The sequence below is a fragment of the Lupinus angustifolius genome, chromosome LG11, assembly GCF_001865875.1.
Source record: "Lupinus angustifolius cultivar Tanjil chromosome LG11, LupAngTanjil_v1.0, whole genome shotgun sequence".
NCBI lineage: Eukaryota > Viridiplantae > Streptophyta > Magnoliopsida > Fabales > Fabaceae > Lupinus > Lupinus angustifolius.
In genome coordinates, this window is record NC_032019.1 from 1,306,993 (window position 1) to 1,334,951 (window position 27,959).

Genomic DNA, 27,959 nt, shown 5'->3' on the forward strand with positions numbered 1-27,959 from the left:
AAATTTAAAAGCAAAAGGTAATAAAGTTGGAACACGGATCACATATCTCAAAAAATTCATGTATTCATGTCCCAAGTTAATCACATTACAACAGGTAATAAAAAAAATTGTTTTCTGTTTTTATGATTTTTTTCTTTAGCTAGATGGCATTTTTTGATAGGATTGGTACACAATGGGACACCATATCTTGTAGCACATGATCTCCATTCACAAAGTTGAGCACTCTAATTCCCTTGGACATGGAGTAGGATACCGTTAATGTTAATCCCCTATCTTCATATTTCATGTAATTCATTCTTAGTATTAATAATAAATGAGTTACTTCCTTAAAAAAATCGGTTTCAATTTGAATTACGTCAATGGTCAAGCATTTAAAATAACATGGAATAATAAAGTTCCACCTTATTACCAGATATATTTTTCAAGACTTAAATAGTTATTTTGTCTTCTTAAGCAATGCTTAACATTTTCAGTTAAGTTATATGGTCTCAAATTTTGAATCAAATATATACTGCGAGTATTTGAATATCTTATAATTACTAAAGAATAATGAACAAATGATTTTTAATGATAAAACTAAGTGACAAAAAGATTACGAACCTAGCTAAACTTCTCTTAAGATTTATATCATGACCCTCATACCATGTTGAAATTCTAAAATTGATATAGAAAAGTAGAAAAGTAGAAAAAATGAATAATCTAAAAAGTAAAATTTTATAGATAATATTGTAAATAGTGATGAGATGATATTGTGTTTGTTTTTTGATAAAGAAGACATAACATTAATCATTATTTATACTAATACTAAACTTCTAATTAAATAAAATAAATAAATCTTAAAATAAATAATCTCAATCATAAGATATTTTCGAGATTACTCTAACAAATTTAAGCTTATTAATGATATTTCTTCAATATCCAAATATCTTTTAGATATTTTCTATAGGACAAATTAAGATATTGCAACATACTTTTATTCTAATAATTAATAACATATTTAATTAACTTTTTGGTTTTCTGATTTTTGGTCTTTGCTTTATCCACATTTTCAAATTCAAATGTCTAAAAACATTGCAACTGTCAAATGAGGTGGTATTTTCGTTCATCACCAAAAAAAATGATACGTGGTATATATCAGTTTGCATAATTTAGTGAAAAATGGTTGAGAGCGGGGATAATTGAATGGTTCTCTTTTATAATAAAAAAAAATACGAAAATTGAATGCGCTTTGAGGATTTGTAAATGGATTTTTTAGACTAATACTTTGGATCTATTATGATATAAATGTGTCCAAGATAACTAATGACAAAACAAGGTGCAATGTGCTTGTTTCTTTTTCCCTCTCCTAAGTCATAATGTCTTCCTTCACATAAGAAAATTATTTACCAAATATAATGATTTGATGTAAAAATTTAATATATGATATAAAAGTTTTTTATGGTGTCATTATATTATTAATCATTTGAGTCTTAAATAAAAATAAAATTAATACAAATGAGTGTACAGTTATAAATCTATCTATACTATATACAAATAAGTGGTAAATTATATATTTATCTATACAAATGTAACTTCCACCATAGTGTAATTTTCACTTCCTATTTTGCCCGTAATATTATTTAATTTTTACAAAAAATCATATAATCCTATGTAATCACAACCAACATATTAATTAATCACACCTTCCACCTTAAATTGATCATTATAATAAACACATAATTTTTTAATATAAAGTACACCAAACACAACAAATTAATACATTCTAATTCTAAAATTAAATACGTCCGGCAATGTAAAAATTATATATATTAATAATGTAAAAAATTATATTATATATTTATACCTCTAACTATAAGATGTGATAAAAAAGGTTAAACCAAATCAGGACCATTAATTGAGTTGGGATTTTTAATTATGTCTTTAAACTTTAAACTATTCAATATATTTATAGTGAAATTGATTGTTCAAAGATATACTTTTGCCCATTCAACCTATTGAATAAGACTATTAGACAAATGCCAACAAGACCCTTAGCAAGGGCAAGTCCGAACCAAGGCACTTGGCACGTGATAAATGCGTGTCAAACCAACCAAGGAACTTGGCATGAGATATACCCAGACAAACACTAGTTAACAAGCCAAGGCAAAAATAAAGACATAAAGAAGGTATAGGCTAAGTTGCTTGTATTACAAGCAAACTTGCCAAATACATAATACCCATTGATCTTATGTATTTAGTTGGTTACTTGTATATGAAACAACCTTCAACACTTAGTGAATTGTAGTTTACAATTTTCCGCAATTCATTGGATCAATATGTTGGTCTAGTTATTCTAGTTTTCTCTCATTCATATCTTGCAATGCTCATTTTTTATTATTAATCAAGCTATTTTTACAAAGATAACTAATAAGACTTTGTTATTATAGTGTTCCAACAATTATATCAACCTTCAAATCAGTAGGGTTATCTCTAATAGATCATTGGGTGTATGTTTATTGTTTAATTGAAAGTTAACATAATTATTGGATCATTACCATAATAAAGCTTAGTAAGTTGTTCATTTTTGGTGGTTTGACTTGAAGGGGCTAAATGATTTAAATTATCAATTTAGTTATGGTATTACCTTATAGACTCAATTACAAATGATTGTAAAATTTAGAGACTTGATCACAAATTTTCAAAGTTTAAGATAGAAAGAATATTTATGTTTCATGTATTGAAATTATTTAAAAATAGGAATATGTGCATAAATACATAATTAATTTCACTTATAAATGTAATTCTACACTCATTATTTTTGTTCCAAAATTATCACTACTTGTGAACTATGAAGATGAAAAAAGTAGATCTCTATTTAGAAATGAGAGAAACATAACGCGTCTTAAATGATGGCCTAAGAATAAAATAAAACGGTTGAAATGCTACCAACCTTCACTCCCCTCTACTTTTTAGGCCAATTAATTAAGTTGGTCAAACAATCCAAACTGATATTTCTTTTAGAAAAGTTTGTAATAGTGATTCTAGTGCATGCGCCATATCTCCATGCTCACTCCTTAAGTTACTCTTTTTTACAATGTTACTCTTTACCTTGTATTTATGGCATATGTTACTCTTCATTAAAACTATAACTTAAGGAAAATTTATATGAAATAATTTTCATTTTAACAACCTTTCCCATCGCATAACGTAACACATATTATGAATAAATATGTATTATACAATACGGGACTTTTTTTTTCCACAAATGTCTTAATTTCTTACTTTTTTCAAGCGTGAACCGTATATTATTTCCAATGTCACAAATTTCACAAATATTTAAAGGATCCATGCACCCTAAATTATAGACTCACACGGGTAGGTAATAAATAAGAGAAAAACTTATATGAAACATATGTAACACGTAATATTTTTTGGAGATAAATATATTTTATGTTTTTTGATATTATCATTTAAAATTTAATTTAAATTAAAATATTAATGTGTTGTTAGAATCTTATTGGTTGTCACTACGTGATTTTGTTTTCATACGACTCTTTTTTTTTTTTCAATAAATAAATCATGGTTTTCATGGAAGCTTGTTATGGAGTGGCCACGTGGAGGGTAATATTGGTACAGAGAATTTATTAGTACTCGTACACGCGCGAAAGAACCTTTCTTTAATATAATAATAACTTTTTATTTATATTTATTTGTCGGGTTTCACATTCAAAGATCCGAAATGTTCTTAAGGTTGCAAAGTCACAACCATTAAACACTAATTTCACGACAATTTTTCATCCAATGGGAACATAATAAATTTATCACGTTTGATTCTTCACAATTTTATCTCTGATTCTTTCCTCCCCTTTTCCCTTTTCTTTTTTTGGTTCTTATTTATTTTACCTGCAAAGTTTTAATTTTTGCCTCTTTTGGACAATTTCACTGATCATTTTAACCATCTGGGTGAGTGAATTTATGAGTGTTCTGTGTTGATTTCTCCTTAAAGGCTCAAAGGGGTGTTTTGGTTTTGATTGAACAACCATACAAAGCAAAAGGGTCCTTTAACATTTCAACGCTACCAGATGCCAGAAAACATACACCCTCTCAGGAATTCTGCTTCTAATCACTCCGGTGATAACATTGAAGGTGTTGTTAATTTCTCTATTGATTGATTATCCTTGATTATGTGATCATTCTTCATTGTTTAACTGGTTCTGATCATCTTTTTATGATGTTTTTATTAGAATGTTTTGGTTGAGAATGTTGAATTGTTTTCTCCTTATAGATTTGTTAATTTATGATGGGTTTTCTATTTATGGCATGGTGGTTATGATTTGAAGAATTTTTTATTATTCATACGTTGTATTGTCAGACCTTTGAAGAATTTTGGAACAATGGCTTATAACTTGTGTTAGTAAAAAAGGTTTAGAAAATTGTACCCAAAAAATGTTTAGAAAATATTATATTCTCCTTCGATTCTTTTTTCTAGCCTAAAATTAAGTGCTATTTATGCTTGATCGCACATGGCTTGCAAAGTTTATGTACTTTGCTTGATGATGCAACATAGTATTGCCTGCATGTTTTGATCTAAAGTATTTTAGCTGGCATTTGTGTGCTTTGAGGTAAAGTTGTAATGATTTTTAAGTGTCTGATTTTTACGGCGCTATGATTGTGGTAATTTGAATTATGATTCCATATAAATATATCTATATATCTATATTGTTTAATTATATGTTGAGACTTTGGGTGGAGACATCTTTGGTTGCCTGATTGCTATCTGATCTGTATTGCAGAAGCCATTCAGCGTTTGAAAATCAATGAAAATCGGGATAGAGATGGCGCAGCTCAATCTTCCCCATTCCCAGAACGACCTGGTGAACCTGACTGCTTATATTATTTGAGGACTGGAATGTGTGGTTATGGGAGTAACTGCCGCTATAATCACCCGGCTAATGTTTCACCGGTAATGGAACTCTTACTTTTGTTTCCTTTCGCGTTCTTCTGCATATAGATGAAGCGTCTCCTTTTCTCAGTGTAATATTTGACCAAAATAGTTTGTGAATTTGTAATCTTTTAATTTCCCTGATAACTTATTTTCCAATATGCTCTTTAGTTTCATAATGTGTAAGTAAATTGTGGTTTCTCACACTTTATTAGATTTTCAGGGTACTCATTATGGTGAAGAACTCCCGGAGAGAATTGGGCAACCTGATTGTGAGGTGTGAATCTTTTTGTTATTAAAATGCATTTGTTTCTCTATGCCTTTCTTATGTTGAATGTTGCTCCATGAAGCGAATGCTGTTCCGCATTGTTCCTTTTTAAAAATCGATCTGGTCTATTATTAAAAATTGTAGCCATGAGATGGACAAAAAATTAATGTTTACGCTGTGCACAGTAAAAGAGGAAATAGATAATTGGGTTTTAGTTTAACATCTGTTAGTCTAGAAATCTCGATATCAGGAGCTGGAGTATAATCTGAAAATGTTCATAATTTGTTTATGGAAGATATTATATAGTCCATTATTGTGAGCGATTTCATTGCATAAATACATTTTGGGGTTATATGACCCACACAAAAGTGGTAATTTAATATCTGGTTTGGAGTACGCATTGCAGTATTTTCTTAAGACAGGGACATGCAAGTATGGTTCAACATGTAAATATCATCATCCAAGGTATAGGCAAGGCGCTGCTCCTGTATCATTCAATTCTCTAGGTCTTCCTGTGCGTCAGGTTTGTACATCCCCTCACACCTGCAGATCTATTTTTTTTCCAAACTGATTGCTATTAGTGTGCTGATGGAAGACATGGCCGCCATTGCATTTTTTCCGAACATTTTTTGATTGTTGCTTTTAGGAAGAGAAACCATGTCCATATTACATGAGAACTGGGTCTTGTAAGTTTGGAGTCGCATGCAAGTTTCATCATCCGCAGATTGGTGCTTCCCCCGTGGCTGGATCTCCGACCTCAACATTCCTTCCCACATCTGGCTTACCATATGTTGATGGGTTTTCTGCGTGGCAACTACCAAGAATGTCATATTTATATGGGCAGGGCATTCAATCTTATGTGCCACCTTTTCTGTCTTCTCCTCAAGGCATTATACCTGCACAAAACTGGAACACCTACATGGTTAGTTAAGGCTGTTGAATTTCCTATTTCGTTTACTCATTTGCCGTATACTATTTTCTTTATTATTTTCTTGGATACAGTGGTATCCTATCATTGATTATGATGCTGACTGGTTGATTTCTTAGCATGAATGATTTCGAGGGCTGTATAGGTGGCTTATTGTTAGTGTTAAAAAAAAGGAGTTCATTATTGTATAACCTTCTTACTGAAATGTTACCACTTATACAAGTTTTGGATAAATGTATGTAGCATATATCTAGATAAGTAAATGCACCAGGATTTGGAAATCTTGTTATCATCTTTTACTATCACATGTTCATATGCTATAGACATTGCAAGATATTTTAAAGAAAGTGATTTGTGCATGGCATTCCTCTTATTCCTTACACCCCTTCCTTTATTTTTATTAATTGCCAAGCGCATTTGACATCCATATAGTTATTAATATCTGAAGCAGAATGTTCTGCACTTGCATATACTTCATGACATTCATACATTTTGCATCCTTGATTCTGTGGTATTAGTTAATTATATTCAGTTTTGCTTATTACATATTCTCAATGGTACTTTTTGTAAATTAAATTAAGATTTTTTTATTTGACTGATTTTGTCTCTTGTATTAGGGAAGTATGAGCTCTGCAATGCCTACTTTTCTTGGATCTAATTTTCTTTATGACACAATGAATTTGGGAGAATCACTTCTTGGTGGTCAGGTAATAAATCCAACTCTCCCTGAGAGACCTGATCAACCAGAATGTAGATACTTCATGAGCACCGGTACCTGCAAATATGGCTCTGATTGCAAGTATCATCATCCAAAAGAAAGAATCACCCAATCATTGATGAACCCACTTGGTCTTCCTGTCAGACCTGTAAGTTTAGTTTATAACTTACTTGTAATGCAAATGATTTTATTCATATTATCATCACTGATATTTTATGAAGATATTAGTATTTTCCATATAGGCTATAATAATGCCTCTATGGAATTTTATGAAGATATTTTACGAAGATATTAGTTATTTTGATTCCTGATTCCTATCTTGGTCATTTGTAGGGGCATGCTATATGTTCTTACTATAGACTCTATGGAATATGCAAGTTTGGCCCAACATGCAAATTTGATCATCCAGTTTTGGCAATTCCTCAAAACTATGACTTGACCTCATCTGCTTTTCCTGCGCTTGATACATCTTTGATTAGTAGTCCAACAAGTTTTTCAACTGTCCAACCAACTGAGTCATCTCCATCTAAATTATCAACCGACAAAGTTCAACACTCTGACACAAAAGCTATAGAAGATTCATCGAAACAGGCTGATACTACTACACCAGATTCCTTCCCAACTACCTCACAGTCTTAATTTACACGACTAAACTTCTCCAAGTTTGATATTTTTGGGGGACACTTTTCCATATTTTAAGGACAAACATATCATACATACCTCCTGTTTCCCCTTTCACCTGCAATTATGTGTAGTTGGATAATTTGTTGAGAGGTTGTTGTAGCAACCACTTGCTTCTAGGGGGGATGGGAGGCATTTTTTGCTGTGAATAAGATGCAGGTTGAAAGTTTGAGGCCTTTACCTTTTTTTTGGGTCAATTTGCTACACCCTTGAAATGGGAGCACAACATTCAGGGATGCATGGAAAACTCAACTGAATATTTACTCCATTTTTAAGGGGGTACCAAATTGACTATTGACCTTTTCTCTTTAGAATGGTTACCACTATGTGGAGTTTGTAAGTTTAAGGGTGGAGGATTTGTCTTGAAAAGAATAGGAAAATAAAATAAACTAAAACAAGGAAAAACTATGAGCAATACTTAATCAAATGGTTTGGTATTTTTTTGTTTCATTATTCTGTGCACAACTAGTGAAAATGACAACAAATATTAAACTTTCTTGCAGAAAAGACTTGGGTCTTAATTCTTTGTTTGTTGTTACACCACATTGAATCGAAGCACGTGTTCTCAAATCGTTAACATGTAAGATGCTATCAGAATTATTATTTTCCTTAAAGGAAACACTCTGATTATATGATAAATATTATGAGCTGAAGAAGGACTAAGTGAAAAAGTTATATTTCTCCATACTATAGTTTCAAACCAAACCAGACATAATAAACAAAACGGTCCTCATTTTTTAATTGAGTATAATATTGATGCACTGACAGTATAAAGAATTATATACCATCAATGTATCATTCACCATTCATTTGGATTACTTTTTTTTTTTGTTGTTGAAAAGTTCAACATAATAAAAATAAATAATAGATAATATTATAAAAAACTCTTACACTATCAGCAATGGATTGAGGGCCTTGTCAATGTATATATACACCTTACAATAGAACAATGGACACTCCTATAGGATTAGTTGATGGGATAGATCTTGGGATTTGAGTAGGTTAAGTCTAAGTTGAGTACTAACTCAATACCATAAGATATACTTATCCATGTAATATATTCATAAACATGTCTTAGCAACTTATTCTAGACAATATAATAGTTAAGGCTTAGACAAAGCCAATTAGCATAAAAACTATATAATCATTTAATTTTATATTATAATTCCCAACATGTAGAAGTGCAAAGCCAATTAACATAAAAACTAATTGACTTGGTTGTAACCTGATAATTATTGTCATTGAATCTTATAATAAATTAATCAGAAGTAACACATGTATAATTAATTAAAGATGAAATTGTTTTAATAATAACAATATATCAAAAATAAGACATCTTTCAAAACAAGCCCATCAGCCAATTAAAACATTACGAACAAGAGATACTGACGTGTCAAATTATTATTGGTTAACACACGTAGCTAATACGAAAGTGTTTTTATATTTGTACCTTTTCATCGTTGAAGCCTGAAGTGAGAGAGAGAATGACAAAGTTTCAATCTTTCGTTCTTCGATCACTTTTGTTTTTCGTCTTCACCAATTTCGCCCCTTCATTCGCACTCTACGGATCATCTTCACCTGTGCTTCAACTCACTCCATCAAACTTCAAGTCCAAGGTGAATCAAGTTCAATTTTTTAACATTTCTATTCGTGATCCCATCATATTTGCGACTTTTTGAATTTGGGTATTGCTTAAAAGCTCCAAATTTTGCATCTTTTTACTTCAAAACCATCTGGGCATTTCTTATATATATTTTTAAATTATCATTATATTTGACGCATTTTTACTTTTAATAGCTAGTTTGTGGCGTTGGATCTTTGACTCTTTGTAAATATAATATTTTGGTATTTTAGTTTCGATGATTGAAGTCCATATATTTGAGTTGTATTGCTTCTGTTGTTACATCATGAACTCGTGATGTTACTAATTTCCCAAATCACACTGTGTAAGTAAGCCTAATACAATTATGATTCTATGCAATGTATATGAAAAATCTGTTAATTTTATTTTTCTACACGTGCAATTATGCTGTCGTGTTATTGTGTTAGTGTTTTATCTATAGGAGAAATTCATTAGCAGGGTATTGATTCCTTTCAATCCCTACAATAAATATTTCTTCTAGAGTTTACTTTTGATGCATAGTGTATCGCCAAATAATTGAAGAAGTTTGAATATCATAACCACTATGTAGGAAGTCTTACTTTTTGAATGATAGTTTAAAAAACATATACACCATGCAACAAATTTAAACTCTTTGTTCAACATTGTTGCTTATCCATGTAGATGGCTTTAATTTTGTCGTAAGCAAGACATACCATTATACTGCTACTCTGCTAGACTCCGATCCTTTATAGTAATATTATAGTGCAGTACCTGTAAAAAGGTATCATATCTTCTTTGCCAATGTGATGTATATCGGTCTTTTTGGACATGGATTCTTATTACTAGGCAGCTTGTTCTTTTACTTTATCTAGTTTGTAATGCATTGGGTTTTTGTGTGCTGTCTGAATAATGGCAGGTTCTGAACTCAAACAGAGTGGTTCTGGTTGAATTCTTTGCTCCATGGTGTGGCCATTGTAAGGCTCTAACTCCTACATGGGAGAAGGCAGCTACCATCTTAAAGGGTGTAGCTACTGTGGCAGCACTTGATGCTGATGCTCACCAGTCTTTGGCTCAGGTTGTTTATTGTTCACCTCTTCATATCTGGCATTTTATGTTTAATGAAATATGTTAAAGAATGTGGTCCATTTGTCTTTTACTTTTGCTATTTTCCTTTCTAAAATATGAAGATGCAATACTATATTCTTAACATTTTTTATTATGGGCACAAGAAATACCCTTTCTGGACAAAGCATGATGTGAAACATGACTTGGTTATACATCATCATTCTAAACAATAGGAAAATGATTAGTTGAACTTCACTACTTCAGCCATTTTAGATATAAAATTACAAATACAATACGAGCCTTCTTGTCTTGCATGGTTGCATTTGGCCATAGAACCTGCAATGCAAGAAGTATTTATGTGTTGAGTTTTCCGTTCCTTTGTTTCTAGCCCCACTCTTTATTTGAAAAGCAACAAGAGAACATTTTGTTACATTTTTTTCTTTGGTTGTATTACATTGATTGGATAAAAGAATACCTATGTGAAGGTTCTTTCTTTCCCTTTCTCTTACATAACATCTATCAGTTGTTTGCAATTACATTATGAAAATGAAATATAATATCCATCCAACCCTTCTAGGCTTCTTCAATTATGGTGTACATGTTTATCTATTTTCTTCATTTGTTATAATAACTTTACATTGAAAGTTCAAGAAATTTAAACTTATGTTATTTTACTTGGCTGTAGGAATATGGGATTAAAGGATTTCCAACTATAAAGGTGTTTTCACCTGGGAAGCCTCCAGTTGATTACCAAGGAGCCAGAGATGTAAAACCAATTGCAGAATATGCATTTAAACAGGTTTTGTTGGAATATCTTCCAATTTGTTTAGCTTTCAAGTTTCAACATTTTGCCCACAAAGTTTTAGCATGTAATATTTATGCCAATGTATCAGTATGAGAAGTGTTTTTGCTTATCTCATTTTGAAATTTGGGTAGAATGGCTAGACGTCTTTTTTCAGGAAAATCAAATCAATTTCTTACACTTCTACAAAAAGTTGGAAGTCAAGAAAATAAAAATGAAGCTGGTCTAGCAGGCTCAACTGCTCAAGCACATTTTGTTGTTGTCTAAGAAATTTAAAATTGCAATTAGGAGACATTTAGTTAAATAAGTTATTTATGCTTCTACTTTAAATTTATGGTAGGAGGCCATGTGAGTTTTTATTCCGCCACATAAAACAATGCACTGCAATGAGGTTGATTGATTTTTAGGAATTTTCTTTCCGTTTAATGAAATTGTTGATACTTGATACAATGTAATTTTATATGTATGTACAGGTAAAAGCTCTTGTGAAGGATCGTTTAAATGGAAAAGTATCAGGGGGGTCATCAAATGAAAAGAAAGAAGAAACCAATGCTTCAGTAGAATTAAACTCTGGTAACTTTAATGAGTTGGTTCTCAAAAGCAAAGAGCTTTGGGTTGTGGAGTTTTTTGCACCTTGGTAAGGGCTGCCTATGCTTCAATTTTACTTTATTTCTTCGGTGCATATCACTATATTACCTGACAGAGCTAAAGTATTTATACTCTTGGATTTTTAGCTCTTATAAAATCTACTATCCTCTTTTGTTTCTAAAAGGTGTGGCCATTGTAAAAAGTTAGCTCCCGAGTGGAAGAAAGCAGCCAATAGTTTGAAGGGGAAGGTTAAATTGGGTCATGTTGACTGTGATGCTGAGAAGGTAAGCTTAAGCTACATCATCAATAAGAACAAATGACTCTTAAAGCATTTTTTAATGTGTTTTATGTTTATTCTCGTCAAGTTTTATTATTCTTACGAGATGGTTGTTGCCAGTCTCTAATGAGCAGGTTCAATGTTCAAGGATTCCCAACTATCTTGGTGTTTGGTGCTGATAAAGATACTCCAATTCCTTATGAGGGTGCAAGAACTGCCTCAGCTATTGAGTCATTTGCGCTAGTGCAGCTGGAGACAAATGTTGCTCCTCCTGAAGTGACAGAAATATATGGTCCAGTAAGTGTGCCAACTTTACTTGGTAGTAGTTTCAATTTGAAAACAAGTGATTAACACAAGCCTTCTCCATAGGATGTTATCGAAGACAAATGTGGTTCTGCCGCTATCTGTTTTGTTGCCTTCCTTCCCGATATTTTGGATTCCAAGGCCGAGGGGAGAAACAGATATATTCAGCAGTTACTATCAGTTGCAGAGAAATTTAAAAGAAGCCCATATAGGCAAGTAAACTTTTTTCTTTTTGACTTAGCTTCTATTCTATGCTATGATAGTTTCATTTTGTTAGCAATCTTTTCCTGCATGAATAACATGAAGTTGTTTGTTTATAATACCGATGTTGCAATAGCTTTATATGCACATGTCAATAAATCTTTGTTGGTAAATTCTCAATTTTTGTTTGTTATTTAAAATTTACGCCTCGGACAGTTATGTCTGGGCAGCTGCAGGTAAGCAGCCAGAACTTGAGAAACACGTAGGTGTCGGCGGTTATGGTTACCCTGCTTTAGTGGCAATGAACATTAAAAAGGGTGTTTATGCTCCTCTCAAGAGTGCTTTTGAACTTGACCAAATCATGTAAGTCTTTTCATCTAACTTTATGTCAAGTATTAAACACCCTCATACATAAATGAGCAAGTACTTAATAGAATAGAACCATATTGTTTTGTACAGAGAGTTTGTGAAAGAAGCGGGACGCGGAGGCAAAGGCAACTTGCCCCTTGAAGGCACCCCCACTGTTGTGAAGACAGAACCATGGGATGGGAAAGATGGAGTAGTAATTGAGGAAGATGAATTTTCTCTTGAAGAACTCTTGGGGGAAGAAACCTCAAGCTAGGACAAGTTGTGATAAATTAAAGAAGGAAACCACACCAAATTGAATTTTCAAGTCTCAAACAATTTTGATGCTAATGGCAAAGTTAGTATGTATGGTCAATGTTTCTATGATTAGAAGTTGAATGACTAGTCTAAATTTGTTTAGGAGAGCATGGTATTTGTCATTTAGTGATATATATTGCCAAGACTTACGTTTAGTTAATACAAGGATGCAAATGTTAGCATGTTTTGTTCTTTTATTTACTTCCCCTATTAATGAACATTCCTTTAACAGTTGCAACCATCAGAAGTCAGAACTAAGGAACATTGATCAATCTTTGTAAATTATTATTAGGCACATTATTATTAGAGTAATGCCATCGTTGTCTAGTTCTTAGGCACATTATTAATATTAGGCCAATGAATCAATCAGAGAAGTCACATAAACCCATGAATAGGCTTGTCATACTGATTGAATGATTTGACCTATCGATAACATCACTAAATATTTCTTTATGGTAATGTAAGCCCACCATTCTAAGCGGTATAAATAAGAAACTATTAGACCGGAAAGATCCTCTCTCGCCGCTACCACACCATCCCATCCATACTAAAGAACAAGACAGTTTCTTGTTTTCTGACAAAGCAGATATGATTTGAAGAGAAAGTGTCAAGAGTCTGGAACTGAGATGGCCCTATACATTGATGCCGTTTTACATATTAAAAACTAAACTTATGTAAGATACATAGATGTTGATTTCGTAGCACTGGAATCCATACAAATATGCTATTTCCGATCTTTGAGCCACAACTGTTTGTGTATCTGCATCTAAACATTCGTTTCACTAAAACACTTGTTGAGGTTTACACGAATAAAACTACAACTAAATCCATATCTAGTCTTTCTATTAATGCAAGGTAAAAAGAATTCTCTATAATGGACACCAGGCTTGAGTCAAAGGAGAAGAAAAAAGCTACAACTTTTAAGCCAAGATTTATGTCAAGAAATCAAAAGAAAGTTAAAATCTTCATGGAGCTTCGTCATCAAAAAATTATCCACACGGACCAACTTCAAAGCTGCATTTTTCTGTAACCTGTAATATTTGGAGCAAGCAGCTCAAACTCATGTTTTTTTTTTGCCTTTGAGGAATGATCTTCAAATCCCATATTTTCCTTTAGATGTTTAAATTCGTTTCTGAACTTTATAAGAAGTTAGCTGAATCCTAGAAGCTTGCATTTTGTATCCTCCATAAACAATCTTTTCTTAAAGGTGAGTCAGCAAATATGGCTTTGATGAAATCTTCCATCTACAATGAGATCAGCAATAAGCAAGTAAGGAATACAAGTGGCGAAAATGAATGTGAAATTGTGTAGCATGAATCAGAAGACTGTAATGGGTGAAGGCAGAGATAAAAGATCAGGTGCTAGGACATGTAAAATTTTATTTTTATAGAACACAAAATACTGGATGATAATCTATGCAATCAGTTCTTTTTCAATTTGACCCATAAAGCAACAGGAGTATGTGATTTGGGAAGAAAATAAAACAATATAAAGTAAAACTAAGAAGTGAACGGTGATTAATGGATCCCATTGCATGCATTTATAGTGAATCTCCACATGAAATAAAAGGATGGGAGTTAAAAAAATTATTTGGAACCAAAAACTTTATTCAGTATTCAACATTTAGACATCTTAAAAATTAGAAGCTTGTGTAAGATGATTACAACATTACAAGGATATTTTGATAGAGAAAGTTGGGATTTATTAGTAACAGAAGAGATAGGTCAGATTATAGGCTGATTGGAGCAGTAATGCAAAATCACAATCCCAAGGCAAATGTTTCAAAACATTTAACAATGTAAATGATGGAAATAAAATACATTGTTCTATGTACCAAAAATAAATAAATTGAAACTGTCCCAAGAAATAAAGTCATGAATAATGAATTAATACCTCAGTTATCGTAAATCCGCAAGAGAGCAAGTCATTATTCTCCCAAGATGATGTAATGGATCTCAAAGGCATGTCTAACAATTCTGAGGCACATAAAGATGAAGAGTTAATGTTTAATAGATGAGCAAATGAGCATCCAACACCAGCTTCTAAAGTAGTTAGGTATATGACACAACATGCCTGATAGTTTGCGGATTTTACGCAAAGATGGAATATGATCGTCAAGAGAACCTACAGAGAATTCGTGCAAATTCTGATCCCCCATGGTCAGGGACTCAAATAAAGATGATAGGTTTTCCAACATTATGAGAATAAGTCTTTGTAACTGAAATATGAGTGGTTGTATTAGAAAAATTTCTAAAACAGAGAATGGCACAATTACAAGCATTAATTAGTTCACATAAGGTATAGGCTACCTGTAAAGTCTCATCTGCTGCTATGTCATCTAAGAGAAGTATATCTCTTGTGATTATTGAGAAAACTGACTCTAAGACTGTAAACATGCTTTTCTTGTATGTAGAAGGCAGCAACAGTGGCTCCCATATAATATGTACTTTTTCCAGAATGAAGACAACCTGATCAAGTAAACTCAGTTCATGTCATTTGTGAAACTAAAGGTATCTACAAATACTAGTGAGCTATGGTAAAAAAAATCCCCTACCCTGTAGCTTACATGTGAAGAAAACGAACTTACAAAATAAGAAATGAAAAACCTATAGGATAACAAATAATAATGTAGGCACATTATAACAACAAGAAAATTACCTGGTCTATGCTGAATTTAGCTGACTCAAATTGTTGCATCTGATGAGTATTCTGAAATCCATCAGCACCAGCTAGAGCCTATGAAACAATGTGCAAATATGGGAAAGTAGCAGGTCAGTAAGAAGGAAATAACCATAACTTAATGCTGAGGTTACATCCTACAGAGGATGCATGGATTTTAACAACCTCCTTCAAGTTATGAATAACAAGGTGAACTTGTCTCTGAAGTATTTCTTCAGCCAAAAGCTGATATCTTGGAGCCAAATCAACAAACACAGCATGCTCCTTCATGGAACTTGGAAAGTCTGTTCGGTACTGAAACAACAGCATCAAAATGTGTGAGCCACAAACAATGTTTACGTTGATCGTTTGCCTTGAATTTTTCATTTGATCAACTAACACATCAAACCGATCTCAGAACTATAATAACTTAAGCAAATGATAAGTTCTACATAAAAAATTCAAAATAATCCTTGATACAGATGACACAAGAAAATTATTTAAATATTGTGAATTTACTTCATCCTTCATCATTCAAGTATGCATACCTCAAATGCAAACCCCAATATCTCTTGGGAGAGATAAAGACAGTCATTATGCATCAGAACAGCTACTTGGTTGATGCCATCAAGCTGCCTCTCTAGCTTCACAAGTCAAAAAATAAATTATTACTGTAAGCCCAAAGAATAACAGACAAAAATAAACATCCAAATAAAAGGAACTGGATTGGGTGGTTACAAAAAACTGAACCTTACTGAAGTTGGCATTTAGTGACTTAGATTTACTACAACCTTACTAAATAATTCTATTTTATTTTTTCCACTCTATCCTCATCTCCATGACTCCACAGAATATCAGAAAAGGTATGAATGTGAGGATTTTTCTATTGTGCCCTAGGGAGGGTTCTTAAAAAAGCAAGCTTTCATGGGAAAAACTAATTATACCACCTAAGATATTATAGAAAAATTACACTAGTAATAGTGCAATATAAATCATTCTAGAACAAATAACACTGATGCTGGCTCTAAACTTGTGTCACTTCATTAATTCACCCTAAAAAAATCAATCTGGAATGAAAGAAATATTAACAAAATAGCATGAAGGCTTTTCTAGTCTGCCACTGCATCACATGGACTAACCTTGACAGGTACAACAACTTCATAAAGAAGTATAGCATCCCTAGCTGCGTGATAAAATTCCAAAGCAACTCTGGTAGATGACAGGCAAACATCCTGCATAAATTGTTCATTTATTTATAAAGATAAAATAACTTATGCATAGAATTTATAAAATCAACTTTATTATTTGAAAAGTCCTGAGCTTGTATTTCAATAAAATAAGCTGCATGGAGTCATTTGTAAAATATTCATTAGTCATTCTTCTGGAATGTATATATAACCTGCAGTGTCTGATGAACTAGCTCCATCAATTGTTTGGCTGCTTTAGATACCAGAAACCTCTCTGATAAGAAAAGCAAATCAACTACATGACTGAATGACTGTATAGAAGTACCATCATTCTTCCAAAAAGAAGAATCCCTTGTATACTCCTGCAGCAACATTATTCATCACTACAAGATATGATCATAAAGAAGGATTTTCTCAGTCTGGAAACTCACTTGAGGAATGGAAAAGTCACATTCTAGGAGCAGACTTCTAGCCTTTGACAATATCTCAGTCTTTTTCTTAAATGCGAAGTGAACCTCAACATTTTCAGCAAAATTGCTCAGCCTGTTATCCTTGTCATCGGATGCTGAAATGAATAGAAGCTCTTTCAAAGCCGTCTCAAAATCAGATGCACATTTTACGATCTTCTGAAAATCGGGAAGTTTTGATGCATCTGTTGGGACAACCTGAAACCAGACATCTTGTATGACTATAAGCGAGCTTTAATAAGTCAACTTATCTCTGGCTTTTAGACACTGCAACTAATAGCCAAATAATTGTGCACGAGCATAATTAACCCACGGTTTGCTAATGCATCGAGATATTATTTTGGTTGGTTGTGATGCAGACATCATATGTAGCATGCAGACTAAAATCTTGGTTCAATCAAGTTTCTTATAGTGTAGAGATTAAATGCAAACCTTTGAAAGAAAGCTAGAAATTATCAGCTCTGATATTCTTGGCCATGTCAATCGTCCAAAACATCGGATCCAAGAACTATTCTGGAAGCAAATACTTCTAGAAATAAATTTGACAAAGAGCACAATCCCTGAATAGAGAAACTCCCCATCCAAATATTCAGGCTGCAAATTAAAAATCACATCCAGGAACAAATAGCTGTTAGATGACCATACTTCCTAGTTTATTCAATAAAATGTTAACGAAAAAATTAATAGTATCTAAGAATAAAATCAACAACACAGACAAGCAAGAACGCCTCTCCCTGCCCAAGTGTGTGTATACCATCAAAAGGCAAAGCATGGGAAGTATAAATCGATGCTACCCTAAAACAACACTCACCTTACTATTTACTGATGTAACTATCTTCAGTACAGCTGATTCTTGATTGAATTCCTCTACAAATGAAACAGGCCGTTCACAATTTACAAATGAAGAAATAACATGCTTGATCATCAAATCAGCAACTTTAGCAAGCCCGTACTCCAGAATGTCAACCTCCTAAAAAGTGCCTTAAATTAGAGGAAGCATAAATAGACACAACTGATTGAGTTCATCAAATTCTAAATTTACAACATCAGAACGGGAATAGATTTAAACATTTCAAAGAGAAGGAGTAAAACTGAGATGAAATAACTTACATCCATTGCCTCCAAGACTGCTTGTAACTTAATTCCATTCGCATTATCCACTTCTAAATGATATTTGACTTCAACTTGATTCAAGCCCCCATCAAATCGTACAGCCTTTTCCATAATCTTCACGAGGACCCTTTGAATCTACAAACCCAAATTGAATTCCTCTAAAAAACAATCATAAACTCAACAAAATATCACAACTTATCCAATCATCGTTGCTTTGGCACAAATATTTTGAACTGATTATGTTGTTAAATGCAACAATAACAACAACGAAGCCTTACATGGATAGAAAGACACCATAATGTTCTACCATAAATCATTGATTTTGTTAAACATGTAAATGAAAATATAATCCCTACATAGCCAATAAAACAAGGAAATAAGTTGAATGTCTGCAAAAATGCAGCAAGAGTTCCCTAAACAGTTTATTATCATATTCATAGAAAATATCTATACAACAAGCTTCACAATTTCACATGAACTATCAGACCAATGGTAAAGAGAAAGTCTCTCTGTTCAGTGAAAGGTATAATGAAAAGTATCATAAAATGTCATGAATCTTGTCTATGTTAACTGAACATTTGCATGCACCACCCGTGAACTAAACTTGTTTCACCTCTCCCTACAAACTCATAAATCCTCAGTATCTCTTCTGCCCAGTCCAAAACACGCAATTTTCATTTTAATCACATTCTCTTTCAAAAAGCCCTTGGATTCAACAGGAACAAAGACTTTAACTTAGTTAAAGTACTTAAATGTCAGCTCTTTCTTTTCTTTTTCAAATTTTAGTTATTTTACCCTCATTGATTCCACAAGAAGACAATAGAAATACAAAATGCCCAATGTTGAAAATTTGGATTTTGCTAGCGTGTCTAATGGAGTCCAACTGTCAATTAATCCGCGTAGCGAAACATACATCATAGGACAAGGCTTGAAAGTCATTACATTTCAAATTATAATCGAAACCTTTTTCACCTTTCACATTGCAAAGGCTTCAATTTCTACATGCATAGCCATTAAACTATAGACATAATTTGTCAAACCTCAAAACAATATAAACTCCTTTTCTAAGCAAATATCTCAAACCTGAAACTTCTGAGCACGTTAAGGAAATCAAAATTTAAGAATAAGAAAGTAATGTACCTCTTCAAAGCACTGAAACCATTCCTTCCTCAACAAACCATACACCAATGGCTCTATATCATCACCACCAACACTATCATCATCCCTAATCCTAAGCGCCACCTTCAACTCCTTCAAACCTTGTGCAGCAAATTGCAACCTTCCATTCTTCAACCCTTCCCTCACACTCTCCAACCTCTGATTCACTCCTACTACGCTCTTCACCAACCCTAACAACTCCGTCTTCACCCTCAGCTCCTCCTTCTTCGCCTTCATCTCCTCCACCACCGTGCGCACCTCGACATCGATCGGATTATCGGAGAGGAGACGGAGAATGCCGGCGACATCGTCGTAGACCTGGTTGGTCTGAAAAACGGCGTCGTTACATAGGGAGAAGAGGTTTTGGAAGTCGTTTTGATGGGAGATGAGGTAGGATTGAACTTGGGAACGGATCTGGAGGGAGTGGGACTCGAGACGGTGGATGAGGAGGCGGAGATCGGGAGCGGAGAGAGGGGAGTTAGGATCGGAGAGGTCTTCGGCGGAGAGGAGGTCACGGACGTTGATCGTTCCAAAGAGAGATTCCATCAGAAGAAACGGTGGTTTGAGGCGGAGATGGTTAACGTCAAATTAGAGTGATGGGGAGAGTGGTCGGTGCGAAAATTTAGCATTTTTTTTTCTTATTTATCACTTTCGCTTAACTTATTCAATTAGTACAACGAGTAAACTTGTGTGAATCTTGGTTCAGTACAAAATTTACTTTATTTTCCTTAGTCGATATCATTTTAATCCTTAAATAAACCGTGTGTATCAATTAGTTTATTATTAAAAAAAATATTTAAATAAATACCAAAATTTATAAATATGGGTTAAAATAGTTTGTGATTGATGTTAAATGTTAAAATATAATTAAATCACATTTGATATTGATTAAGATTATTTTTTGGGATTAAGTTGTTACAATAAAATTTTTGGAGGGGCTCAATGAGCTTCTCATGTAAAATTTAGATACCAAACTATTCGTTGGCATTGAGAGGGAATGGTTAGTAGTGGATGCCAAGAAAAATGGAGGAGAGTGAGGATATTGGTCGGAATATTATTGGTGAGGTACCTGAAAATGTTCTTCAACGATTAAGTTAGTAGAATATTTTCGAGAGACAAGTTAGAGCAAATAGTAACAAGTGTAGCAATAAATGAGAGAATAAGAATTAACTATACTTCTTGTCTGAGCTCTATATTTATAGAGTTTGAGGTCGTCGACATGGCACCCAGCTGTTGGTCAGAGCCTAGCGAGTATAATGGGATATGCTGAGTTGTTTTTGCTCCGTTTGTAGGTTTGCGTCTGTCGAGTTGTCAAGGGGCAGGTTGGGTGTGCAGGCGGCGTGACAGGTGGAATGTCAATCAGCATTTAAGGTATTTGTAGTGCATTGATGATGGAGACAGAGACATTAATGAGATGTCAGAGGCATTTAATAGGATACTAGAGGCATTTAAGATATATCATGAGTGTTTATGGCGATTTCAGCAAGCCTGACCCGCCACGGGGGGTGAGCGATGGTGGACTTGGACAAAGTTGGTGGGCTTGTGACAAAGTTCTTTCTATTAAGTAGTAGGGTTTTCTTTAACGCCTAAAAAGTACTCATACATTGAAGAACTAAATATTTAATACCTAATGAACTTGGCCCTAGTTGGGATAAAATTTTAAGTTTTGGGTTTTGAAATTTGTAAAACTCGCTAGATTTCACTTTTCTAACTTAAGTTTCAAATTTTAAAGCTATGGTAGAACTTATAATTTTTACTGTAGCAATAGTTATGGTGATGATAGAGGTAGCGGCAATAATAATAATAACAATGTTTAAGATGAAGGATATTGTACCTAGAGTAATGGTGGTTGTTATTAGTGACAGGAAATAGAGGAGTTTGTGCTCGTGCTATGGGTAATGGGGATGAGAGTTGAGTCAGAGTGATGATGATAGTTGTCAACTTGTCAACGTGTTATTGTGTGATGGACTTGGAACAAGAAATGACACACCGTTTAAGACATGTGATTCGGATAATATTTTGGTGGTAATAATGATTAGTTTGGTGAATGTAAGAGGTAATAGTATAGTGGTGAGTCAGAATGATGAGTGAAGTAGTGATTGGGGTAATGGTAGATTGGTAGTGGTTAATCAGGAGTGGGTAGTGATTATCACGATCGTGGTCGACATCGATGCATGAAGGAAAGTAGAGAAGGTAACGGAAGGACAAAAACTATGGAACAAATAAGAATTTACTAGTAATCATCATGTAAGTAAAAAACTATTTTTTTGTATTGTTTTCAAATATGAATATGATGTCATAAATTATGTCTGCGGCAATGAAATGATAAAAAGTATAATTACTAGAGATATTATCCTCAATAAAACTATTATTTTTAGAGAAAAATGTATATATTAACTATATATAAGTTTTATATATTGTCACCATATTATCCACTATTTATCTTTAATCATTATTGATTCTTCAAAAAATAATACAAGTAGATTATGGATGATATATTGAATATGCATAAATTTTTATACTAACAGCGCATATATATTACACTCTAAACCCTCATTTATTTGAATAACAATTATTTTCCTAAATAATGTCTCACACCAATAAAAATACGTCATATTAATTAAAAAATTAAACATTTATTGTTATTATTATGAGAACTTTAATTTATTTATTCACTCCTAGTTTTTGTAAAATTAGAGTATTTCAATGTTTTCCAATATAAGTAAATATATGAGTTATATATCTATATCTATATTATATATAAAGGCAAAATATGGTGTAATTTTTACCATGGTTCACTTTCTATTTTGTCCTTCATATTATTTAATTTTTACAAAAAATCATATAATCCTAATTAACCACCACCAACATATTAATTAGCCATATCTCTCACCTTAAACTAAATATTATAATAAACATACAAAAATTATAGTATAAAGTACACTGAATACAACAAATATATTCTAATTATAAAAAATGAAATATATAAAAAATAATTATGTAGTACCATTTGTATAATATTATGTCAAAACTACTCTTATTAGTTTTTTTTTGCATTTCTTCTCATATATCGAATATTGTGAATGTCATATATATTTAGTTTGAGTTAGACTCCTCTTTATGACTAGAAATGAAAATACAATTGAATATCAAAATAAAAATAATATACATTAACATTTGCTTCTTTTTTATTTAAAATGTGATTGTATTTTTACCTTTAAAACTCAAAAGAAAATAATATGTATTGACATTTGTCTCACTCATCTAGTTTCTTTTAAATTTGGAGAATTCCAAAGATTACAATATTTAAGATGAAACGAATTTTTGTACCATAAATATAAACTATAAATAGTTTAATGATCTAATACTTTTTAAATCATTTTTATACAATTGAATAATTTTTTTAAAGGTTTGTCTTCTGTTATATAGAAGAAAAAAAGAAGGGAGTAGAAAGAAAGACTAAAAAAATAATTGACATGACACATCATTGACCTATATCATCATCATCATTTGCCAAGTGCACATAAACAATTACTCAATCTAATTGGTTGTTCTAAGCTTTCATAACATGGGAACCCAAAACCAAATCTCACATGCATTATCTTCAATAAAGTCCAACTAGGTATAAGTATATAACCTTGAAAGACAAATAGGGATCACTTATTTTAGATAAGCTTAATTGCTACCAATTTGATGAGTACCCAAAAAGTGGATCATCTAAAAGTTGCTAGAAGCTTTGGAATTAAATAATTTGAGACTATGCGATATGTCTTCTCTGTAGGATGGAATGCATCCCAAAACACATATTTGTTGGGGTCTGGACATGTAAGTGGATTCTTCTCATTGCACAAGTAGCTCATTTCAATTGTTCCAGTTGAACAACATGCCTTCTCTACAACCTCATATCCTGAAATATATACCCATAAGGCACCAAATTGTATGAATTTTATATAGTTACTAGATTATTTATAATTCATGTTTAATTGTTATCGGTTTTTAAACAAATTGATACAAATAAATAGTAAATGATGTATTGAACGTGTATAAATTCTTACACTATTTTTTTCTTATTTTGTATTAGTGAATATTAACTGTACAATTTTATGTTTGTGTTGCACTTCTATTAGACTTTTAGAGTTACGTTATTATGTATTAATTATGCATGCTATATACATAGAAAAAGAATTCTCTTATTTAAAATTACGAATGAATTTCAACTTATATATAGTGGAAGAAAGAAATTGTCAATATAAGAAACCATGCATGATATAATCATAATGAGCAGAAGAGAGAAAATCATACGAAAAAAACATACCATATGCTGAAGGTCTTGTAATGATATCATTGAAAATGTAATATGCATTTGCTGACACTGCTTTCAATAGTGGAAGCTTCTTATTTAGATTTGAGATGAGTCTATCTAACTTCTCATTAAAGCCCAAGGCCACATTATTGTATTCCTCTTTGCAAGCATGGTGACCAAAAATGTTTATAGTCCTTTCCAATGGTAGACACCCCATGGGAACAAGACCAGTTATGGAGATTTTTCGGCCTCCAAGTGCATACAAATCCTTAACAAAATTCTCAGCTATACCCACTAGAAAATCTTGATATTGTGACACAGTGAAATGAGATCTTCGGGTTGGGAATATGTAATAGTTCTCAAGGAAATCATTGGTTCCTAAGCTTATTTGGTATAATGCCTCTCCTATGATTTCATTTGCCTTCTCTATACCAACATAGGCTCTTAATTTAGCTTGATACTCCTTGTAGTTCTCTAATTCCTTCCACATAGGTATCACATTCTGTGACATGCATAGTCACATCCCATATTATTATTATTTTTTTGTGATAGGCAAAAGATAATATAATTAAAAAGAAATAAGAGTTATAGGATATTCGAAATGAAATTTAAAAGATGCACTCTCCAAACTTCTTAACAAATGAACTTAATTTTGTGTTAAATCATGTATTTTCATTAATCTTCTTTGGGTTTGAATTATGAACAATAAACATGCTCATATTTACTATCCTGAAAATTTTGAAACCTTACCCCATTTGACATGCATGCACTCTCCATTTTTCACCCTTATTGACATTATTTTGCACTATTGTCTTTATTTATCTCTATATATATATATATATATTTAAGAAGAAGGTTAAGATCGACTTAAACATGAAAGTGAAAGGGAAGAAAGAGTTACAAGTATAGCAGCAGTAGCATTATCATATCCAGTTCCAGCAGAGGCAAAGGAAACACCAGTGGCAAAATCTTTGATGGTATAAGCTGGATCCGAGTATGCAGGTATAGTGTTCTTAATTCCAAAAGCCTCAGCAATAAAATCTGATGGAACACGACCATTGCAGAACCTTCCTGTAGGGTTATTACCACCTTCAAAGTCACGTCCATAAGGCCTAAAGTTACTCTTTAAAACCGTCCTTATTTGATTGTTGTTCCCAGAATCAACTGTGGAGTCTCCAAAAACTATGAGCGCTGAGACTTTCTTATTATTAGCCTCGGAAACCACAATGATGGCTAGAAGAATATTGGTTAACAATAACCATGTTGTTGCTATGTATATGCAATTGTAACCCATATTCTTATGTTTTGGTTTAATTTCCCTTTGTGGTGATGTTCGGATTGAGTAGAAGCTTTATACAAGTTAGATATTAGCTATAATGTGATTAATGGGTAGAAAAGTTTGGTGGGAATTTTAATGAATGATTTGCATGGCTGGTGTGTTCACTCCTCCACAAGATTAGATGAAGGCTTTATTCCCTAACGATAAAGCATCTACATGGCCAATTTGTTACCTTATAAATCAATTTTTTTATATGGAATTGAAAATTATTTTCTACATGGCCAATTTACTTTATGTTTGAACAAAAAAACTAAAAATCAATAATTTATTTAAAGAGAGAAACTAAAAACAAAAGAGAAAATAATGTCATGGAGAAGAAGAAAAGTAAGAGAAATAATATCAAGGAGTTCTGGTCCTGGAGGTATAATATCAATTACGTCACGCCCATCTGATGCATCCACTATAATTATTTCGTATCCGCCCTTTTCTTTTCGTATGATTTTGTTTACTATACCAGCTGCTGTAGCATTATAAACATTATTATTACTCTTGCTCCCATCGGGATAAATCTGACCCCTCCCCCTGTTCCCGCCTACATATATAGGATATTTTAAGAAGTGAACATCTCTCTTAGTAGCAGGATCTGGGGAAAGAATAGGAAAGGTTATTTCACTATATTTCTGACCGGGAGATGGGATTTGAACCTGTGACCTCAAGGTTATGAGCCTTACAGTTTTTTGATTTTTACTGGAGATTCGGAATAGATGGACTCTCTATAGGACCCATTTTACTGACTGGATTTATCACCACTTTAGCGGCTCATCCGGTTACTCGAGAATCCCGATTATTCCATTTCCTAATGTTAGCAATGTATAGCGGTCATTATATGTGAGGTTTTGTTTTTGGATTTGAAAAAATTCTCGCTCACTAAATGTGTTATCTTTAACTGTACTTTCTTCAATAAGCGATGTTAAAGATGTTATATTTAACAGCGCTTGTTTAAGCAAACGCTTATTGAAGAAGTGATGTTAAATATATGAAGTATCGTCTTTAACAACGCTTTCTTCCATCATAAGTGTTGTTAAAGATAACACACCTTTAACAGCATTTGCTTAAATAAACGTTGTTAAAGATAACATCTTTAAAAATGCTTATTGAAGAAGTGATGTTAAATATATGAAGTATGATCTTTAACATCGCTTTCTTCAATAAGTGCTGTTAATTTTTTTCCGCCTTATATTTAACAGCAATCAACATATAAGCACTGTTAAATGTGCGTTGTTAAATACCAATTTTGGCATAGTGCATGTGACCATATCCCTAAGTCATCTATAGATGTGTCCTTATATAGTGTTAGATTATGAAATCTCCTAATTAATTTGTACTTAGATTTTGGGTCCTAGCCAACTATGGTGCTAAAAACTAGTATTTGTGTGTCTCCTACTTTCTGAACAACATCAATCCAAAACTATTGAGTATTGTCATTGGCCCTAATTTCTTTATTACGTAAATCCCTAAGCTCAATGATGATTCTAAGACTCAGGAGTAATGTGTATAACATATATTAAAATAAAAATAATATATATCATCATATATAAAAAATGAAAACATGACTGCTAAAATCGCAATATTTAAATATTTTTAATGAAATAAATTACACATTTCATAATTGATCTCGACATGATTTCATACTTTGAATTAGTTGAATGATGAGCTTATTGTCAATGTTATTGAACATTGCTCGCTCAATATACGTCACTAGACAGTCATTCATCCATGCATCTCCCATTCAATTATGCAACTTATTATTCACAATTTTCATAGCTGAAAATGCTCTTTCTACTATTGTCGTGGCAATAGGTAAAATAATTATTAACTTCAAAAAAGATAAACTAATGAGTAAACAATGTGTCTTCCACTTTCAACCAACTTATGTGAAATATTATTGATTCATATCAAAGAAGCAAATTCAACATTGCAATGCATATCAATGATGTAAGTTTCAAGTTGATTATGAAACATCATTAAATCAGTTGGACAAAAATCATGTGGATAGAACTTTGCAAATTCAATCAGTTTTGCTTTATCAAAACTAGAGAACAAATTTGTTGGACTTAAACAATACATCCAAAAAATAGTTGAGTATTTAACTCATCATGAAGTTTTTTAAGTTGCATATTCACAGTAGTATAAAATAATTCAACATAATAATGATGTTCTATTGTGATAGTATGCGCTCTGCCTCCACGTTGTGATTTACCATAAGGAAAAAAGTCAACACCCATATCATGAATGTCAATGTCATGCATATTGCAAAATAAGATTACATCTTGCAATAAAGATTCTCATCCATCATCCCTCATAATCTCTAATCATTTCTTTGCGATTTTAATCAAGTTTATTTTTCTGGAATTAATCCATTCTCTTCAATAATTTCAACAACAACAGATATAACAAATAAATCAATATAAAATTTATCAAAGTTGCATAATATAAACGCAACGAGTATCAATAGCTCACTTGAGACCAATTTCTTGATTCAAACCTTGCCCACTTAGAATTTCTCAATTTTCCAATGTTTTTCCAATGCCTTGTAGATAGTATATTAATTTTTTTAAAAATCCAGGGTGTGTATTTGCACACCCTCAATTCTATATAGCGCCTAAGCCAAAATGTAATTTTCACAGAAAAGATTATTACCCCATACCTCAAAGGATGAAAGAATCTACCTATATTTAGACATCAACATTTTACAGTAAAAACTATCACTCTCATA

General features: G+C 32.5%; 4 protein-coding genes and 1 long non-coding RNA gene across 5 annotated transcripts; 2 read left to right on the forward strand and 3 right to left on the reverse strand.

Moving 5' to 3' along the window:
• Positions 3,699-7,696, forward strand: LOC109360917 (zinc finger CCCH domain-containing protein 12-like). The gene is made up of 7 exons (XM_019606134.1): positions 3,699-4,125; positions 4,773-4,942; positions 5,145-5,198; positions 5,596-5,712; positions 5,836-6,111; positions 6,735-6,983; positions 7,169-7,696. The coding sequence occupies exons 1-7, from the start codon at positions 4,062-4,064 to the stop codon at positions 7,472-7,474; spliced, it is 1,236 nt and encodes a 411-aa protein (XP_019461679.1). The 5' UTR covers positions 3,699-4,061; the 3' UTR covers positions 7,475-7,696.
• Positions 7,692-8,097, reverse strand: LOC109360918. Its single transcript, XR_002109233.1, has 2 exons — positions 8,027-8,097; positions 7,692-7,820 (listed from the first exon to the last, which is right to left on the reverse strand). It is a non-coding gene; the product is annotated as an uncharacterized LOC109360918 (long non-coding RNA).
• Positions 8,957-13,085, forward strand: LOC109361189 (protein disulfide isomerase-like 2-3). Its single transcript, XM_019606553.1, has 9 exons — positions 8,957-9,132; positions 10,036-10,194; positions 10,870-10,983; positions 11,460-11,623; positions 11,759-11,858; positions 11,972-12,148; positions 12,221-12,366; positions 12,572-12,718; positions 12,815-13,085. Exons 1-9 carry the CDS (start codon positions 9,001-9,003, stop codon positions 12,975-12,977), a joined length of 1,302 nt encoding a protein of 433 aa, XP_019462098.1. The 5' UTR covers positions 8,957-9,000; the 3' UTR covers positions 12,978-13,085.
• LOC109360993 (centromere/kinetochore protein zw10 homolog) lies at positions 13,654-20,252 on the reverse strand. Its single transcript, XM_019606260.1, has 14 exons — positions 19,584-20,252; positions 18,441-18,578; positions 18,142-18,300; positions 17,763-17,924; positions 17,295-17,528; positions 17,076-17,225; positions 16,816-16,908; positions 16,225-16,320; positions 15,863-15,991; positions 15,677-15,754; positions 15,328-15,486; positions 15,092-15,236; positions 14,912-14,994; positions 13,654-14,262 (listed from the first exon to the last, which is right to left on the reverse strand). The coding sequence occupies exons 1-14, from the start codon at positions 20,145-20,147 to the stop codon at positions 14,179-14,181; spliced, it is 2,274 nt and encodes a 757-aa protein (XP_019461805.1). The 5' UTR covers positions 20,148-20,252; the 3' UTR covers positions 13,654-14,178.
• LOC109359493 (GDSL esterase/lipase At2g42990-like) lies at positions 23,238-25,218 on the reverse strand. The gene is made up of 3 exons (XM_019604183.1): positions 24,806-25,218; positions 23,917-24,406; positions 23,238-23,508 (listed from the first exon to the last, which is right to left on the reverse strand). The coding sequence occupies exons 1-3, from the start codon at positions 25,196-25,198 to the stop codon at positions 23,315-23,317; spliced, it is 1,077 nt and encodes a 358-aa protein (XP_019459728.1). The 5' UTR covers positions 25,199-25,218; the 3' UTR covers positions 23,238-23,314.

Excerpts from the sequence above, each read along its gene's own strand:
- LOC109360917 (XM_019606134.1), top strand. The coding sequence starts at position 4,062 with ATGCCAGAAAACATACACCCTCTCAGGAATTCTGCTTCTAATCACTCC. Across the intron at positions 4,126-4,772 it reads CTCCGGTGATAACATTGAAG|AAGCCATTCAGCGTTTGAAA; the intron begins GTGTTGTTAATT and ends TCTGTATTGCAG. Across the intron at positions 5,713-5,835 it reads TAGGTCTTCCTGTGCGTCAG|GAAGAGAAACCATGTCCATA; the intron begins GTTTGTACATCC and ends TGTTGCTTTTAG.
- LOC109359493 (XM_019604183.1), bottom strand. The coding sequence starts at position 25,198 with ATGGGTTACAATTGCATATACATAGCAACAACATGGTTATTGTTAACC. Across the intron at positions 24,407-24,805 it reads ATGCTACTGCTGCTATACTT|AATGTGATACCTATGTGGAA; the intron begins GTAACTCTTTCT and ends TGCATGTCACAG. Across the intron at positions 23,509-23,916 it reads TACAAGACCTTCAGCATATG|GATATGAGGTTGTAGAGAAG; the intron begins GTATGTTTTTTT and ends TATATATTTCAG.
- LOC109360993 (XM_019606260.1), bottom strand. The coding sequence starts at position 20,147 with ATGGAATCTCTCTTTGGAACGATCAACGTCCGTGACCTCCTCTCCGCC. Across the intron at positions 17,529-17,762 it reads TTTCTAGCTTTCTTTCAAAG|GTTGTCCCAACAGATGCATC; the intron begins GTTTGCATTTAA and ends GTCTGGTTTCAG. Across the intron at positions 14,263-14,911 it reads GCGGATTTACGATAACTGAG|ATGGAAGATTTCATCAAAGC; the intron begins GTATTAATTCAT and ends ATCTCATTGTAG.
- LOC109361189 (XM_019606553.1), top strand. The coding sequence starts at position 9,001 with ATGACAAAGTTTCAATCTTTCGTTCTTCGATCACTTTTGTTTTTCGTC. Across the intron at positions 10,984-11,459 it reads CAGAATATGCATTTAAACAG|GTAAAAGCTCTTGTGAAGGA; the intron begins GTTTTGTTGGAA and ends ATGTATGTACAG. Across the intron at positions 12,149-12,220 it reads TGACAGAAATATATGGTCCA|GATGTTATCGAAGACAAATG; the intron begins GTAAGTGTGCCA and ends CCTTCTCCATAG.